General features: G+C 29.5%; 1 protein-coding gene across 1 annotated transcript in view; it reads right to left on the bottom strand.

Moving 5' to 3' along the window:
• Positions 1-7,364: 7,364 nt before the first annotated feature.
• Positions 7,365-20,667, bottom strand: part of LOC141451007 (longitudinals lacking protein, isoforms A/B/D/L-like) — a 44,090-nt gene continuing 30,787 nt past the window's right edge. Inside the window, exons 18-23 of the mRNA XM_074122011.1 lie at positions 14,655-20,002; positions 14,436-14,511; positions 13,771-13,905; positions 12,159-12,463; positions 8,807-12,049; positions 7,365-8,684 (exon numbers count right to left, since the gene is read on the bottom strand). Coding sequence (XP_073978112.1) covers positions 12,255-12,463; positions 13,771-13,905; positions 14,436-14,460 — 369 coding nt within the window. The 5' untranslated portion in view covers positions 14,461-14,511; positions 14,655-20,002 and the 3' untranslated portion in view covers positions 7,365-8,684; positions 8,807-12,049; positions 12,159-12,254. The remainder of the gene's footprint in view (positions 8,685-8,806; positions 12,050-12,158; positions 12,464-13,770; positions 13,906-14,435; positions 14,512-14,654; positions 20,003-20,667) is intronic.

The following is a 20,667-nucleotide window of genomic DNA, read 5'->3' as shown; positions in this document are numbered from 1 at the left end:
CTGCAGGACCTATTTATTTCCATTATTATTTTTTCATCTCATCAAGTGGATTGCTGTCTAATTACTTATACCCAAACTTCATCATGGTTCGTCGACCATCGTATTAATAATGGAGAAAACAAAGATTCAAGGATACAATCTGTAAAAGAAAAGATCAATATTAGTTTATGTCCCGTTGATAAAATTTTATTTACTAAACTAAACTAAATTTGTAAAAAATGTCTTACTTCAAAAGTTACAAACTAATGCAATTACCTGAATTAATTTTACGAGAATGTCAATCAAGTTAAAGATGGATTTTTTTTTGGTGCGTTCGTATATTTCTATGAGAGCTCTAATAAATTAGATTTATTAATCAATTAATACAAATAATTTCCAAATTAGGTTTATTACTTTTAAATGAAAGTGTCATTAGTTACAGCAATGTTCACAGGAGCCCGACACCTCGAGCTGACTCCGCAGAATCACATTAATATATACACTTAGTTTTCCCACATTACTCTCTTACTCTTACTCTCTTATGCCGCTTATGCTCATGTTCTGATGTTCTCTTAATATTTTTTCACGCTCTCCTGCAATTGTATTCTTGTCAAACCCTCCGAGCTGTTAACATCTAATTTTGCTGTTAAATAAATTTTTTTTAAAAAGCTCTTCTCTCTTTCAAATATCATAACTATTGATAACAGAACAATTGTTAAAGAAGGAATGACGCATACTAGAAAATCTCTACGAGTACTTTCACCCAGTTTGCAATAATTTTCATGTAGAATATTTTCCGCAGAATTGACTAATTTAATAATATTTAACTCTACCTTACCTTTTAATGGAGTACATAAAACACTAAATGGGAAAACCACAATACACTGAGCATGAACACGCGATGACGAAGAAGTAGCGAAGAATGCTATTAGAAAATATAAATATTACGAGTATCTTCTTATCAGTAGTAACAGCTATTGACTGTTACTGTAAAAAATGTAGATAAACAACAAAAAATTAAAAACAAAGGACTTAAAATGCGAAATGGAAAAAAAAACCCAAAATAGTCCAAAATGTAGGTTCTGAGTAGAGAAAAGAAAATCACATTTAAAAAAATATCTAAAAGTCCATTTATTTATCTATATAAATAATAATAGTCAAGTACATTTTTTTATTTTCTACAAAAATAAAAATTTGAACCTTCTTAACTTTGATCAAACATTTTTCAAAAATTACCTATTCCAACATATGTATTAATATGTATGTCTATTGCTGGCAATAATTATCTCATAAATGTGAGTAAATGCTCTTGAAGAATTGAAAAATTCAAAGTCGAAGAGAATAAATAAACAAATATTTTGTTAAAACTTAAAAACAGCTTCTTTTGCTGAAGTTACAGGACATATTTTGTGTGTTTATTTCATCAATTTCTTTTTTTAAAAGACAGAAAATAAAGTGCCGAGCACACAAATGGTTGCAATTTCTTTTGTTAAACCAGACATTCCCGAAATATTATTTTCATTTCTTTTTTGGAGCTATCATACAAATGTTATTCTCAGGGAACAAAGGGTAATTTTAAATAAACCACAAAGATTAAGTGTGTTCACATTTATTCACTCTTAATAAATTCTTTGGACGCGCATATTGGGTAACGAACCTTGCAATGACTGCTGCTTATGATTGAAATTAAAAAAATAAATAAAGATAACTAGTTTGAATACTACTAGATGGCCTCACTCATGTCTCTTAGCTTCTATATTCAGTGAAATAGAACAATTTCAAAAAATAATATAGGAATCTTAATCATGAACAGCAACATTGCGAAGTTTAAAACAGTATAAATTCAAATTAAAGTTAATCCTTCTATTTAACTAGAACTTTCATTTCAGGTAATAAAATTAAAGAATACATTTCCCGCTGAATATAATTAAATAAATTTAACTGCGATTAAAAATAACAAAAAAAGTATGCGCATATTCTTTATGCTTTATATAGCAATGTTTTTTAAGATCACCTTTCAGTTTTGTAGCATACGTGCAAAATGGACAGGAAAACTGTGGCTCTTTGCCGCATTCGTACCGTATGTGTGCCCATAATCCTCGGCGATGAACATAAGATTTTCTGCACTGGTGGCAAAAGTGTTTCTTAATAAGTATTTTTGGCTGGAATACACCTGAAAATATAATTATTCGTACTGTAGCATTCTTAAAATATATTTAACTGTTATTTCCCTTAGTAAAAATCACACTTACTGTTAGATTTACTGTAATGTTTAATACCTTGTAAATTAGAATATACATTATTCCATAAGTAAATTAAAATTTAAAAAAAACTTAAAGAATCCTACCTCAACCAAGATTAATAAAATTTGTAGGCCCAATTTTACCTAAATATTTCAAAATATTGGACTGTTAAAAATAAAGGAAGCAATAAAAGACAAGGAACAAATTTTAATTTTAAAAAGTAATTATATTTTTTTAATTAAAAAAAAAATTGAACACTTTAAAATTAATCGAAATTTTAGACCTGAAAGTAAAAAATAAACAAAATGAATACATAAAACCATAGTATAAGGGCAATGAGCAGGTTGGGAGCTAATCACGCAATTTCTGGAGTATACTTACATGGAATCGGAGTGAGAACTCCCATTCTGCACAGACTAAAATAAAAACCCTATTAAGAATCTCCAGCCATTCTATAATGAAGTGGACGATTTCAAGCGCATATCGAGAATTTCTCCACGGTACGAAAAAAAAAATTATTCGTCGTTTAACATTAACATACTTGCAAGCTTCATTCTGGTACGAAGATATAGTATTCTCCACCAAAAGAGATGAGAGTTGGCAGCCAAAATTTAAATAAATAGCTTATTTGGTCAATAACTATATTTTTTTTTTGCACAGTGAAAACATGAATGATCGAATTTTAAATTCTGGGAGCGAAAAACGAAAATCTTAAAGCCTAGAAAAACTGACTTTTCAATTGACATTTCGTCCCTTCAGTAAAAAACCTCGCATGCACACAAATATACAACATATATTTAGAACTATCCGGGAGGCCTGTTATATAAGGATTGATTGCAATTTATATGCACAAACTGAAAGTATGGTAAGGTCCAGCAAAAAAATCAACTTAAAAATGAGCATATATTACAATTTAATTTCATGAAATCAATTTACCATTAACTCATGTAGAAAATTTCGATAAATTGTTGCATAGAATTCCTGTCTTATGAACAATACCTACGTGTTTCTTTAAATTGCATTTTTGTTTTGATCTATAAGGACAATACGGGCAGGAGAACTGAGGCTCTTTACCACATTCCAATCGTTTATGTTTCCTTAAACTGTCTCGCCATTTGTACGAACGATGACATATGTTGCAAATGTAGTTCTTCAGTGATTCAAATCTACCAGACGAATCTGGAATGATAAACAAGAGAAATTAAGAAAAAAGATCAACCAATGTTATATGAAAATATATGTTTTAATGTATTATATTGTAGATTATTACTTCATTGGGCACTTTTCTTCAAAAATAGATCTTCCAATTAGGTTATTTAGTAAAACAATTAGATTAAGACTAATTTCAACTTGTATTGGATTGGTCAGCCATTTCACGATCCTCTTGTTTGTGATAAACCATTTCTGCGTACTAATGAGTGAAGTGATTCTGTAAAAATTAGTCTTGCGTAGTCAAGGCGGCTTCTAAGTAGTGCATGCTAAACGAAACATGTCATTAAATAAAATTGAAAATGTCATTCGGAAACTCAAAATCTGATGAAAAATATTTTATTCACCAACAATATATTGTGCATTTATTCGCACTTAGCAACATGTCTAAAGTAACCACCAAAAGTAAGTCATTTGGTAGAAGATGGTATGCATGCATGTAAACAGTGTATATAGAATTAAGGATTAGATTAGTTTCAGGAATAAGCAATATTTATGAAAATCTCACCCCAGAATTCATAATTTTAAGAATTAGAATATAAAATTACTAAAGAAGCAAGTTTCATAAAGAACTACAGCATCGTGTAAATAGTTATCAGGTAAAAAGTAAAATTTAAGATGTGCAAGTAAATATGATGTAAAGCACACCTTGAACTTTCAGCTACATAAACTACATACAAATTAATTCTTAACTTCTTTAGGATATTTATTAATCTTTTCAAAATCAATACCTAGGTATTACACAAGCTTGCACTAATTTTCATCCAGTCTTTTTCTCTTGGACTAAGAGAGAGAAAAAATGAATCCTTCGATCACTTGTCACACCTTGTTGAAAAAGGAGAGCTTGCCAAAAAAGTAGATTCTCTCAGCTCCATCAATGCATTGAAAAAAATTATTTCTTTACATTAACAGCTATTCATTGTTAATGTTCTGAACGCGAGCAATCTATCTCAGTACAGCTGGCTTACCACAAACATTTATTTTCAATGTTCAACCGAGAAGCAAGCAAGTCAAACATCGTGGTGTTTCATCATTTTTAGATTTTCTTTTGAGCCTCAGTCTCTAAACACAAAATACTCGTTCAGCATATGATACTAAACAATCCATTGAAACATATTTTAATGTGAAATAATAAAAATGAGTTCAAGGAATCAAGTAAATTCTATACTAAATACACATTTTTAGAGAGATATCTTAGTGTATGTTTAAAAGGCTGGTAAATGAGACAAAGGTAAAGGCTGGTTAAAGAAATAATTTACAGAAATTCTTTTGTTACTTCTTTTTAATGAACAAAACAAAGATCTGAGCACGTTGGACTTAGTAATATTCAAAGCAAAAGTATAAATCATTTACCAATATTAATAGTTGTATTTACTAATAATAATCTATACTTTTTTATATAAAACATCATGTCTTGCCAACATATGACTTTTTAGGTTACTCAGACGGGTAGTGGCATAAGGGCATTCAATACAAAGATATCGTTTCATGCCGCAATCAAATTTAACATGTTTGTCATAACTTTTTTTTACATTATAGAACTTTCCACATTTTGGACAATAATTACCTCGCCAATGTACTTCCATAGCTGGTGGAAACAATCTAGCCATCGTCTCTAGAAATGAAAAACAAAACAAAACAGATAATATCAGTTATAAGTAGCGTACTCAAATTAGAAACAATCATTAAATTTTACATAGCACTTCCTGAACATCTAAAATAAGATTAAAAAAAAATGTAAAATAAAAAAAGGAAGAAATGAAATAATTAATGGAGCAAAATTAGTAAAATAAATATCTGGATTGGATCCTCCCTTACTCCAATTCCTCAACAACTTTACCATCTCAACATCATTAATCTCACTGATTTTGCAAGGTGAAGCACAATTCGATGAAATAACATTTTAAAGGGAAGATTAACCAAATTAACCCAACCTATCCCTCAGAACGGCCCTAACATTAATTTACCTAAATAAATGCTTTAATAAATGATATAAATCTAAAGTTGTATAAGTAAAACAGGACAACCGAGTTTGTAGAAAATCTCATAAAAAGGTTCGGAGGTATGACTTTTCAGGTTAGTGCATTCGTTTCCTTATTTGCAACACAGTCTTGGAAATAACAGGATTGCATCTTGACCCCTGGAATTTACAGTTACCACATTTTCTCTAAGTTTGTAATGGCAAGGTGCGGAAAATTTAAAGAATAGTTGGACATATTTTAGAGAAAATCATTTAATTTAAAAAAGAAACCTTCTTAGTTCAGTGTTACTTCCAGTTAATTGTCCGATTTTGATCAAAACCTCATTATCGCACCTTCCCATCACCTACACAAAATAGAAAATCGAAATTTCCATGATTTTCTGTTGTTTTTTTTTTAAAACTATTATTCTAATCTTGCAGATACGCAAAAACAAATTGTGGAAAAAGTTTGTTCTCCTAGTCAGGGACTACAAAACGTGATCTTACCGATAAAACTTGAAATCTAAACACTTTAAGATAGCTTTCTTATTATGAATTTTAAATAAAAATAAAAAAAGCGAAATTCTCAAAAATTAGCACACTAACGCAACTTTACATGAAGACCACTCGATGAAAACATGCGTTTTCGTGTTGAGAAAACCACAAATCATGTATTTTTAAAAATTAGGTACTTCCTCTTAATAGTAGTAAGAGAAACTACAGCAAGCTCTAGAACTGGTTACATACCTGTGGCTAATTTTACTAGCTTTAATTAGCAAATTATGGCAAATTTTAGTTCTGCGTTCACTATCCTAAATTGTGTCGAAAGTAAATATGTCTCGTTAGGTTTCCTTTTCTAGCTGCTCGGTAATCACAATGTGGACAGGAATATTGTGGTTCTATACCACATTCAAATTTTATATGTTTATTTAGGCTGTTCTTAAGTGAGTATACCCTGCTACATCGTCTGCAGAAGTACTGCCTGTCCAACATGGCCTCTCCTATTTTAAATTTAAAAAATTATTATTTATCAAACTAATTTCTTTCATATATTAATTTTTAATCACATACAATAACATTTCAGTAAAATGATACAAACCTTTCTTAATAGTTAATATAATCAGCAAGCACATCTAAACCAAAGGGCGACACTAATAATACGGTTTTTTTCCGAAATCCAAGAGAAATAAAAAATAAACGCTTTTTACTATCGTCCATCAATGTAAGATCCGTATCAAATGGCAGCAGAAATTCTCTTTGGCAGAAATAATCTAATCATTAAGCAACACCCCAAGGTATTCCAAAACACAGTTTTGGGAATAAAAATTATTGGAACTCACTTTGTTGTGTCAACAGCCTCTTCATCTCCTGAAACTATTATCTCAGGCCAAAATAAATGAAATAAAAAAAGTCTGCAAAAATTGGGTGATAATTCAAAGCTGCTCTTGACCAACTAAATGCCGAGTTTTCTTTAAATGAAATCCCAAGAAAACAACAGAAGCGTAATGTTATTTTTAAACGACTTATTTTTATATAAATTCTTTTTAGTTCATTTATGGCGAATGCTGAGCTGAAAGTAAGCAACTTATGCATATTAGACAAATAGGACGATGGGAAGGTTCATGAAGAATCGTGTAAGATGCTTTAGTAATCCAACATTAAGCTTCTAGTAAAGCGTAAAAATAAGTCAGATAGTACATCTCTCATCAAATAGAAAAAAATAAAGTACTTACCATACATTCGAGTCCGGGGAGTAGACTAGTCCTAGACTCGGTTTGCTGCTGTTTTCTTCTTTGATGCAGCTGAACGGAGCCTCAGGGGGATTTCAATAGCGTAGAGCTTCGAGTATTCCAACGGAAGAAACAACAATATTTCCTCCATTATAACAGCGTTGATGGATTGAGATGTACAAAGCTTTCAATCATGCTGCAGAAGGTTATGTGTTATATGGGTAAGAATTGAATAACTTTATATTTTAGACTTCGCCCTTATGTTTAATTTTTATTTTTATTTTATCATAATCTACAGATGATCTGCAGGTTTAACAACATAAATTCCAAAAATCAAAGAATTTAAATGTTTAAAAATTAAATAAAGATGCAATAGGTAACCTGCATTTATTTATTTTTTAAGGATTTTATTTTCAAGATGTACACCAATTTTTAAGAGAAAACTAAAAACAACTTCCTTATAAGCAATTAAACTCATCTTTTAATATTAATATAAATAAATGTCTTCAGATATCTGCATTATTTTGATTCTTCTTGTTCATGTTGAAGTAACAGAAGTTTTCATGTCGTCGGAAGATATGACTTCTGAGATTTTCTTTTCTAGAAGCCCGATAACTACAAAGTGGACACATGAACTTCGGTTCTATTCCACAATTATATCTCAAATGGTTACTTAAACTGCCCTTATTGGTGTAGACTTTACTGCAGCGTGTGCACACATATTCCATAGGAAGATAGCGCTCTGTAAACAATAGGTGAGCAGTATTAAATAATCTCTAAATAAGTGAATATATGTTCATTTTTTAAAGTATTGGGCCGGCAATAAAATTTTTTCATATACTGTATTTTTTTCAGCATCTGATATTCCTTAACCGTGATAAGTAAAAGCAAGTATGTGTACTAAACTGATTATACTACAAAAAAGATAATAGCTAAATGTACTAAGTCACCAACTATTAAATCACTTTCGATTATTATCTTGGAGATAAGTTTACACGTGCTCCCTACTAAACGTGCATAGTCTTGAATTGCTCCAGTGGGCCAAGTTTCAAACCCCGCCATATCAGTTTTAAGTTCAAGACTAATGAAGGAACTAATTTGCAAGACAGAAAAGTGAAAAAAACCTCATGATTACCAGAATAATGAACTATCAATATACGAGTAGTTTGCTTCAGAATTAGTTAGGTAGATCGAGACGCAATCATTTGGAATTTTGTAAAAATAATAAGGACAGTAATAAAAAAATCAAACTTCAGTTTCAGAATCTTTCAGCTCATCTTTATCACTAATACAAATCACGTAGGCGCCCAAAACATTAAATATAAAAAGAAAACTAAATATAATATTACGTAAATTTACATTAATGCCTTAGCTTATGTTTAGCCAAAATGTGATATTTGAGATTGCTTATACGATTAGTAGCGTATGAACACTGCGTGCACATGTGTCGCTTTTTACCACAATCATATTTCATATGTCTGTTTAAGCATCCCTGTCTGCTTGAACTGTAAACTTTCCCACAAAGTGGACAACTGATGGTCGATTCAGATTGCACATAAAATTCTGTAATCACAAAAAGAAAAAAGTTTAAGTTATAAATATATTGTACACTTAATAAATTATCTAAATAAGGTTGTGGTTTTAATAATAAAACTTAGAATTTCTTTAAAGAAGTTTGTACTTACTTTTCAAAAATTTTAAGATGTAAACATATTCCTGCCACTAATTACTATTTTTGTCAACTATTTCGAGAATCCTACTAATTGTCAAATTGTAGTAGATGAACCAAAATGTGTCTGAGTTTCATCTAAATGCCGTTGGAGAAAAATGATCCAGTCTCCTAGCTTGTAGTGTACACGTATTCTGTAATGCTGCACTTTAGTCTCAACATTTTTATGGTAATAATTTCCATTACCACGTTATTTTCAGAAATAAATTTTTGAACTTAAACAAAGAACAATAACTTTCTCTTTTTTAGGGAAGTGATTAGTTTAGAGATAGTCAGGGAAAACTGAATTTCCACGGAGAGATCTCGGGTTCAATCTAGCTGCTATCCATTAGATTTTCTCTCCCTCGGAGTACATCACTGTTCGGTGATGGACAGTGTTGTCTGCTACGAGAGAACACTGGCCGGGGACCGGCAGTTCATTGAATAAGCTCCGGGCCCCAATGACCTCAGGTGTTGACGCGCCTTAAAAAAAAGAATATTAAAAATTAAAAATAACTTACAGCTAGGCAATTACTCTCTAAGAACTCCTCTCATCAAATTCCTTAAGAAGAACATATACAACACTCTAAAAAGGTTGATGCATGATAAAGGGCCTTTATTTACAAAATTAAAATATGCTTATAAAACAAATAATCCAAAATGCAAATGGAGAGAATATGGTACCAAGATTATAAAACCATTAAGACTTTTTAAGTTAAGTCTTTCATTCAAATTTTTACAATTTTAGGAATGCCTTGTCCTTCTTAAATGGAAATTATGATCTCACCTTGAAGTTTAAATCTTGCTACATCAGTAACTGTCTGTTTTTTTTTTTAAACTCAAAATAAATTATACATTGTTGGAGTGGTCACTGGGTGAAAACTGGTAACTTAATTTGTTCTTTTCTACGATTCTCTGCCATAATTTAATTTAATTTTGTAGATCTGTTACATAACATGCCACAAACAATAAATAATAGAGATTAATTAAATTAAATTTGGCTCAATTATAACTTAATGGTTTGTGGATTTTGTGTATTTACACCATGTGAAAGGAGATAACACTTAAGTTTACTTAAAGAAATCATACTAAATTAATACAAGATAAAAAAAAAAATATCAGTTTTGATAGTAAGAAAATCTTACTAAAATTTTGAATGTTTAAATAAGTAAGTTATTCCTGACTTTATTAACATTCTTCATATTACTAGATGTAAGTATTCATCAATAAAACTATGAAAGCCTTACTATTATTAAAAATACATATTCGCTCCCTGTAATTTGTTAACTATGGAATTATTTTTTTTTTTTTTAAGCTCGTTAAATATCACATTATTAGAGCGTCTTTTTTAAACAGTTATATAATAAACTTGTACAGGATTTTCGTCTAAAGAAGAAAATTGTTGCTTTATTAAAAATTAACATGGGAAATCTCACAAAATAAACAGCGATTTTAACTAGTCAAAATGATGCAATAAATTTTTAGAAAATTATGATAGTCCGTTACAAGGTGTTTGAATAAATTGAATAATTATTCTTAAAGTTCAGTGAAAAGCTTTTTCACACTATGATGAATATTGAGTACATGCCTCTTTACATTGCTCATTCTAATTGACTTGTACCCGCAAAATGAACACTTGTACTGAGCTTCCTTTCCACAATAATATTGTTGATGTGTTCGAAGACTATTTAACGAAGTATAATCTTTTTGACAAAGTTCACATTTCATTTCATCTCCTGTAAAAGTTTATTCAATACTTATTACAAAAAATTATCTTCTAAATTGTAAAAAAAAAAATAAATAAAATAAAATGAATCAAAAGAACTTTAATATTTTTCTGCAACAGTTGAAAACTAAAGTGTTATATAGTTCAACTACTTAAAATGAAAGTTACCCAATCTTTAATACTAAGTTTCGGGTCAATTACTTTATTCCCTTGTGATAATTCTTTCCGTTTCTTAAGGGCTTGGTTCGGTTTTGATCTTGTTGAGTTTTTATGTTTATTTCTTAAATTATTTGTATTTATAACGTTTGTTTAAAATTAATATGCAATTGCCTTATTATCTAAATTTCCTTGAGTAAGAACGTTGCTTTCTTATTTTAATATATTTCTTTTTTAGCGCTTCATCTTTCGACAGTCTATAATGCTACTGTGTGACCGCTTATTTGGCACTCTGCGGCTAGAGGATATCTTATTAGAATGAAGAACAGAGGGGAGGATTCTGTACATGGTAAACATGGAAGAATTTACCAGCCAGACCATCTAGCGAATAGCTATAAAAGATTACCGTCATAACAAGATCCGGCCGTCCCCTGTTTGTAGATAATAATAATTGATAGTTTAAAGAAATATTTCAATACATTATTATCTGTTGCAGAAAACAATGAGCCTACTTTATGGAATGCGTAAGTTATTGTACATAATGAAAAACTACTATTAGATTAATTAAAAATGTTCAATTCAGACGTTTAAGAGAATGCATTACCTTCTGATTGTATTTTTATTTATTTTCCTAATTGGGACAGTCAGTTCTTTCATCTATACAAAAGAGTACTTCATGAAAATGATAAAATAATGACTGACGACCTAACACCTCAGAGAAAATTGGATTATTACAACAACAAAAAATAGAAAAAAAAAAAGAATCTAACTCTTCATTACACCTATCTGAAGTTAAAAAATAAAATATTTATTGGTATTTAAGCGCAGAAATTTCTAACATAAACAAAAAATGGAACTGGAAACGGAACCTCAATTTTCGTTTAATAACAAAAGAACTTTCTTAAAGTACAACTAATCTTCACACAATCTGAACATTATTGGCTTTGGAAAAAATATTTTTATTTTTTTAAATACTTGAAATAGAGAAAATATGTTATAAAAAAGTAATATTTGCATGAAAAGTCTTAGATAATAAAGTATAAAAGTTTCATGTAACGTTCATACACAATAAAAAATAGTCCTTCACATAACTTTTAATAAAAATGACATAAATATTATAAATACCAACAAATTACTTAAGAAAATCAATTTTAAATTCTTGTAGATGTGAATGAACTTTGACAAGATGTCTCTTCAAATTATTTTTTCTGATAGACTTGTATGGGCAGAGTGAACATTTATATTGCGGATCTTTGCCACAATAATACGCTTGATGTGTTCGAAGGCTGCTGAGTGTTGGATAATATTTTAAACATAGTTTGCATTTCGTAGCAGTTTCTGAAAAGGAGTAAATAAATAAAATAATAAAAATAAATACTTTTACCATGTTAATAATTCTAAATGTTTACATTTACAGTTAAACTTATTTAAAAACCAGAAAACTTACCTGAATATCTTACATTCTATTTAGCTTCTTGTTTTTTCAATTTCTATTCATTAATTTTACTTGTGCATAGTACTTTTAAAAAATAATGAAAATATTCTAAAACTTGAAAAAATCAAATTTAAATTCTTCTTGCTGTGAATGTACCGTGACAAGATGTCTCTTCAAATTATTTTTTCTGATGGACTTGTATGGGCAGAGTGAACATTTATATTGCGGATCTTTGCCACAATAATACGTTTGATGTGTTCGAAGGCTGCTAAGTGATGGATAATATTTTAAACATAATTTGCATTTCGTAGCAGTTTCTGAAAAGAAATAAAATAAATAAAATAATAAAAATAAATACTTTTACCATGTTAATAATTCTAAATGTTTAAATTTACAGTTAAACTTATTTAAAAACCAGAAAACTTACCTGAATATCTTATATTCTATTTAGCTTCTTGTTTCTAATTTTTGTATTTCGTGCATAGTAATTTTAAAAAATAAAGAAAATAATCAAAAATGTAACTAGAATATATTCAAAATGGGTTATTTAAATTTTTTTAATTAAATAAATACATAGTTAATATGTGTAAATTGACAGCACTGGAATACAAAGAAAATAAAACATTAACCAAGTTCTAATGATAAATTTGCATTTTAATGTTATACAATTTCATAAGTACTATTTTCTCAAAGTTTGCAGGAAAAATGTACATCATGGTTCAAAAAGTATCAACCTCAAGCAACCATGTTAGGTGAAACGTCAGTTAAGAGTAAATACTTAAAAAACTTCAACACTTAAATGTTTTATTTTTATTTTTTGTATTTAAGGCGCGTCAACATCTAAGGTTATTGGCGCCCGGGGCTTTTTTTAGTGCACTGCCGGCCTCTAGACAGTGTTCTCTCGATTCAGACATCACTGTCCATCACCGGAAAAACACCCACGCACACAAAAATACTTTTATCAATTACTGTTGGTTTCCGACTTTAAAGTATTGTAAAATCACAATAAAATAATTTCATGTGTTTTAGGTGTACCTTCTTCAGGGTTCTTTAAACTACAAAAAGTTGTTAAAAACTAATCAGAAACGATGTTCTTAAATGGAATTAAGATCGAACTAGCTAACTTTTTGGTATTAATGATAAGAATCTATTGTAAATAATATTGGTGGACCAGTATATAAAACAAGCTTATAATTAACAAGTTACGTTGAATAGAATTTTATTTTTCTGGTAGAAGTATTAGATAAAAATTCTATTTTGAATGAAATACATCCGTTTGCACTGATTGCAGAAAATAATTGTAGAATGAATGCGATTTTAATTTAGAGGAAATAATTTTCTGAATAAAGTTCTGTTAATTTTTTTTTGCCAAAGAATACTTTAAATACAAATTGCCCTATTTTATTCTATTTGTAACTTACAATTTCTTTCAATCGAAATTTTAGAAAACCATGAAATCACTAAAATAGCATTTCTTCTCAAATTAAATAATTCACTTTTAAAGATTTCAATATGTTTTTAAAATTATCAATAAAATGTTACATTTAAGATGAAGTTGGATTTGTAGAATATGATGACATGAAGAATGGAAGATGTTTAGCAGCAATATGGCATTTCAGGTTACCTTTAAGTTTGGATTTGAAAGGACATTGAGGACATTGGAACTGTGGTGATTTTCCACATTCATATTTCTGATGGTTGTACAAACCTTCTTTACTTTTATAGTAACGATTGCACTGTTGGCAACCAAACCTTTGACCTAAAAACAAAGAAAAAGTACATTTTATTACCGTTATAACTGTCGTCATAAGTTACAATAAATTAGAACCCCAGCAGTATCAAATAAGTGATGAAATAACTTATGTGTGAAAAATTTCTACAAGTAATAATAATAATAATAATGTGGTAAGTTAGGGAAGGGATTAGCTATGCGGTTAGCATACTGGACTCCCACGCGGAGGTCCCGGGTTCGAATCCAGCAGCTGACCCTTAGATTTTCTCTTCCTAGGAGCTTCTTACAGCTCACTGTCCGGTGATGGACAGTGTTGTCTGTAACGAGAGAACACTGTCCGGAGGCCGGCAGTGCACTGGAAAAAGCTCCGGGCGCTAATAACCTCAGCTGTTGATGCGCAAAAAAAAAAAAAAAAAATATGGTAAGTTTTATGTGGACCTATAGGTATTGTATAGTTTCTCTAATTCTTATTTTAAATAATAGCATATGATTTTCGGGATAAACAGTAATTTTCGCCGTCAAATATTCTTCAAAAATCTCTAGTTAAAATTGGTTACCTTGTCTAAGTATACAGGCGAACATGGTTAAACAGCGTGTCACTGTTGGCACATTTCAAAACTAATCGTAACCAGTCTAGTGTGTAACAGAAACAAAATTAATAATTAATCACAATTCCTTAATGAAGTAAACTTCAACCTCTGATTTATAAAAAATCCGAAATCGGTCCAGAATAAAAAAACTTAGGTGCTACAACAGATAAAATCTACGATACTAACCAGCACTTTAAAAGCATCCAAATTTTCAAAAAATATTTCTTCTTAGAACAGTTGTTAGGCTATTATACAATTTCTTATCTAAGAATATCATTGACAAGAAATCTAGGCCCCGGCTTTAATTTCATAAGATCAAAGAAAAGTGCTTGATATAATATCCGCCCAATAGGTATCGAGAGACCAGCTATATGTCTAGAAAAAAGTTAGTCAACAAAAAAGGGTCACAAAGCATTAAATTGTGCGGCAGTATATCGCTTCAATAGTAATAAATCTACTTTTTAATTTTGTTTTGATAAAAATTTGGAAAGACTGCAAATTTTTTATAAAAAATTGACTGCAGTAACCCTTTAAATTCCTAAAATAGTGGACACAGATTTATAAACACCGTCGTTATAATTTGAATTTTAATGACACCTGTACAATTTCACTACAGTTAGATGTATTATAATTTTGACAAGTTATAAACAGCTATTAAGTTGAGCAAAATAAATATTTTAACTGTAATACTTTTTTTGGTATTCAGAATGTTTAGGTGACTATTCACTAAAACATAACACTTTTATTTTTTGTTGGTATAACAATAATTTAGATTGAATAGATCGCTAACTGTTTTTATACAATTTTTTTTATTACATACTATAACCTAGTAAAATTGAAATAAACATGACCACTTATTGTCATCAACTAAAAATAAATAGAACAGATACACAACAATAAATAAATAATACTAGTAAATAAATAATTATAGTGCAGCAATAGTGGCTACGGTGGTGTGAGGTGTGGGCAACAAAATAGTTCCTCTACTCTAAGAGGTACCAACTTCATTTTAGGCCTCTTCTTACAAATCCTTCATTCACAATAGAACAGAAGCCTCTTCTCAAACAAGAGTTCTTCTATTTCCTTAATCATTCCATTTTCATATATTATCTTTCAGAGATTTCAATAATTGTCTTACATGTATTTAATACTCGTTACTAATGAGCAAAATATGAAAAAATTTAAATTGAACCAAATATTTATTATTCAAAGAATAAGAAATACTTGAATAAATCAGTATTAGAACTTAAACTTTTATAGAAATCAAGATTATTTCTAATTCCAAGGCAACTGACTTCAAAACTATACAAATCTGAGAACATAGTCTATACCACGGGTTCCAAGATTGTTCTTATAAGCTTTAAAGGGAAAAAATGGCTGTGTAAAAACAACAAAATTAAAATAAAATTCAATTCTTTAGAAGAAAGAAACGAACAAAAATAATACACAAAATATATCTTAATTTCCCACGGAAATATAACCTAAGATTTACGCCAACATATGCAAATAATTACAATTTCTGTTTTTTAAATACAAAAATAAAGTAAATCGCTGGCAATTTACTTTATAAGATAATCTCAAAATTTGAATAACTCATCATTCATTAAGGTTGTAATTCCGGAATAATCTTATGAACATATTTTACTTTCCTTTGTAATATATTGGAAAAAAACAAACTTTACATTGCAATCAAATGGTCTTTCAGATAAAAAGCTCCGCCGCCGGGATGTGTCCTTAATAAAATTTATCTGGAAAAATGTTTCAAATACAAAATTTGAACCACAATGAGTTCAATGTGTGTACGAACTTAAAAGAAGAGCGTTAGGGTCATTTTCAAAAAAAAACAAAAAAAAACGTGAAAATCTAATCTCCGTATCTGGCTTACGAAATAAAAAAAATTGATGACGCTGATCTTTCACATTGTTCTTCACAATAAAATCCTACATACCTCGTTATAGAACCCACTAGAAACCTCTTGTGTATAAATATATTCATAATCAGTTCAAGATTTCATTAACTACAAACCATAATAGCAACAATAAATTAGAAAATTAACTTTTGTAAACACTGTTTTCAGGAGGGAAAAAAATCGTTATAGAAGCTATAAAAATGAGTTGATTTCACAATCAAAAATCATAAAAAATTATCATTTTATGAACAAAAAAAAAACCTGAACAGACAGCACCTACACCAATTGGTTTTGGCGCCAGCATAACATAAAATGCATCAATATGACTTGCAACAGCAAAAAAAAAAACGCAAAAATTATATAAAAAATATAAATAAACAGAATTACACTTTTATTATTATAAAAACAAAAAATCAGATTTTAAAGGCATCCAAGAGAACTTTGAAATACAGAAGACAAATTTATTTTAATGTAAAAATATGTATTTTTAAAAGTAATCAAAACAACCCAGTAATATATTTTTCTTGTACATTATTTGTAATAATATATGTTGCATTATTTATATGTAATATATTAACATATTTGATTTAAAATAGTAATTTTTTAACCAACTATGTTCTGCCCCATTAACATCAGAAAATTCCCCCAGCACCATTAAATGAATATATGTGAACCTTGAACCATATTATTCTTCAGTAGTGGTTGTTTCAACAAATTTCATTGGATTGTGTAACGTCAACATGTGTCTTTTTAGGCTACCTTTACGTTTTGTTTTATAAGAACAATGTGGACAATTGAAGTTTGGTTCTTTGCCGCATTCCCATTTCGTATGAGTTTTTAATCCGCAAGCTGAAGCATAACTCTTGCCACAGCCATCACAGACGTACCTCCGGCCACAACCGTTACAATTGCATGAACTACATTTCGTAGTACCTGCAAGAAATAAAATTACATGTCTAAAACCGTGGTTATTTACAAATAAATATATAAATATGGTAAAAGGTCTAATGCAGGCAATTCAGAATTCTAATCCAAGGAATATGATCAACAACTGAAAGAGGTTACCATCATTTCCTATTCCTGATTATCTTTAGAGCTTAAAATTATAAATAATATACAGGATTGTTGGATTAAATAGTAATTACTAGGACATAAGTGTTCCTGCATATTTACAGAGACGCCCACTTGCAAAACCCATTACATCCACCAATATGGTGTAAAAATTGTGAGCTACCTTAAGACAATGTGAGCTTAATATTTCAAGGCAGGATATATTACAGCAAAATTGAAACTAAGATAAAGCATTCATTAACTGGTTGTGGCGGATTTCGCTCAGTGTTCCCTAGGATAAGTAAAAGAATAAAAATAAATAAACAATTAAGGATTAAAAAATATTTATTTACTTATAATCAATTTTAAAAATATATATATAAAGTTAAGAATTATTAAAATAATGCGTAAAAAAATTTTAAAAGTAAGATTTTAAAGTACATGCAACATTCTTTGAACCTGATACAATTAACGATTTTTTTATTGTTGTGTAATTGCCCTAAGAGCATTATTTATAAGCTGCATTAAAATTTTGGCTCCTTTCCTCGATGATTCATGACTATAACATTAACAAATTTATCATGAAAAATATTTTCTTTAAAATTTCTTATTAAAGAATCCAATTAGAGGCAAATTAGTATTGGAAAAAAATCTAAATTCTAGTTATCTTTTTTTGCAATAGAATATAATACGTTGTGTTCTCATCTATTACATAATTTTTTTTTTTTTTCATGAGCGTTGCATAATTTTAAATTGCCATTTTTCTTGCATTTGAAAACGCTCTTTTAAGCAGTACAAGAATTGGAGTCCCCCAAAAACATTTTAAAAAATGAATCTCCTTCAACTTAGTTGGCCAGTAAATTTTTCAATGCGTTCAAAACTCCTCTTCTAGAGAAATGACAATGAAAATGGTGATGACTACATATTTGGTCTTTGAAAACTGTTTTCCTTTTGATTTTCCACCTTGAGAGAGAAACAAGAACAAAAAAGAATTAAATAGTTCAGTTACTGAGAAATTATTGATACGTAAATGTGGCAAATGTAAAGAAAAGAACTTACCTTCAAAAATATAATTTTTTTTTCAATTGGTCGAAGGTTAACAGAAATCCAGACTTATTTAGACCTGATGGTCTAAAACTGGTCAAATAGCAACAAATTATAGTTTCACACTGTTTTTCATTTCCTTAAAGAAAAGTAGGTTTACTTGTCTCTTTTTCATTAGGACTAAACTGGAAAACTTGCTTCTTTAGAAACAGGCTTTTGAGTTATTTATTATCTGGAATAATTCCGTTTCTTCCAAAAATACTAAATATTGCTCTGGTCTTCTTACCAGGACATGTAGAAATTAATTTAACACTTTGATTTGCATCAGTTGTTAAAATCTCTTTTTTCTATTATGTGAGAGAGTTGGCCTTAAACGGGAGGAAAAAATATTACGTTTTGTACTCATCAGCCTTTTTATGTTGAAATGATGCACGCCTCTTGGGAAAATATGTTTCTCAAATTGATATTAACCACTTTGATTTTAAGCTGCAATTTATAGTGTGGAGTGATACAGTTTATTTAACTAATTTTGGTAACAGTGAATCACTATACTAGTAGGCATGTGTTTATAGTATAGAGAAGTCACTTGCGCTCCAATTAGAAGAATTACGTCACGAGTTTGAAGTTTTAAATCTCTGTCCACTAAACATCTCTTAAACTATTTTTTGTTGGTAACATGATTAAAATAAAAGAAACCTTAATAGAAGCAGATAACATTCAAAGTTTAATGCACATCGCATTCTAAAGTTCTATTTTGTGGAATCTCTTTTCCAGTTAATGAATTCTCTTCAAATTTGGAAGTCCAGTAGAACATTTACTTGGTAAATGGTACGTAGAGTAAAGTCTACATGAATAGAAAAGTATACATGGAAATTTTTCACAAAATTTTCATTAAGGTAAAGAAAAATTTAAAGAATAACTTTTTGTAAAGAATCTGTTTAATAGGAATGAATAAAAAAATAAATAAAAAGAACAACTCCCCTAGCCTATATCCATTCAATAACGGAGTATGACTTAAGTGGCTGCCAATAATGAAATTATAATTTTTCTGAAGAGATGGAAATTTTATATTTAAATAAAAGTTACTGTTAGTTGAATTTCTCATTGTAACTTGAAGTTATAGTTGAACGTGCCTTGAGACAGATTTGTAAATCTATCTCTTACATGCATGAAATTTTTGAAAAATTGAAATGAAATCAAATTGCACATACATTAGGAGATAGTTTCTTAATTTAGAAGTGATTTAACGTTTTAATATGTATATATATTTAATAGATTGATTTTAATAACAGTTAATATTTCAATGAAATTTTCTATTGCACTGATGCAGGTGGATTACATTTATTTGAAGCAAACTCAAGTGGATGCATATTTATAATATGTTTTTTTAAATTTCCCTTTAATTTGGCTTTGTACGAACAGAAAGGGCAAGTAAATTGTGGGTCCTTGCCACATACAAATTTTACATGATTGTAAAGTGCTCCTTGTGAACTGTATCTCTTTCCACAAATGTGACAATCATAATTGCAACCTGCAAATGTTAAGAATAAGCTATCAGTAATCGTTCACACTTGTGAAATTATCACAATTAAAAAAAAGAAATATAAAATTAATGATAATAACCTTCCCATTTTGCTGTAGCATTACGGTTAATTTATTTTAGATGACCAATTTGAGTTTACAGATGATCAATATAAGGAGCTGTAACTCAATTTCCATCGCCTACGGTCTATATATATTATTCATTGAAGCCGTTGTCTTAAGGCAGAGCTTCCTAAGTAATATACCGCAACATTTACGACAAGATGGCTTCCGAGAGCCATTATGAGTCCAAATCTCTTCAACTCGGACATACCTAAACCTACTACACGGACGCTGTAACATACGATACGCAGCCATACACTGACTTCAACAAAGCACCGCCTACTTATCGACAACTGATCTTATAGTATACTGGTTTATTATAAATGAAACCCAATATAAACCCATCGAAGACTAAAGTAAAAATCTACTAAGTTTTGAAATGATTATCTACTAAGATTAACAATTAAAAAAACTACACTATTAGTAACCAGCAAATTGCTTACAATAAGAAAACTTAAGGAGTGTGTTATCTCGACTTAACTCTGGGCACAAGGCTCACCTAGAAACTAAACTTTAACTGTAAATATCACAACGTTTCCACCCAATTGAGAA

Source organism: Rhodnius prolixus, unplaced genomic scaffold (assembly GCF_049639745.1).
Source record: "Rhodnius prolixus isolate KJV_2025 unplaced genomic scaffold, Rpr scaffold_1, whole genome shotgun sequence".
Lineage (NCBI taxonomy): Eukaryota > Metazoa > Arthropoda > Insecta > Hemiptera > Reduviidae > Rhodnius > Rhodnius prolixus.
This window is presented reverse-complemented; position numbering and strand designations above follow the sequence as displayed.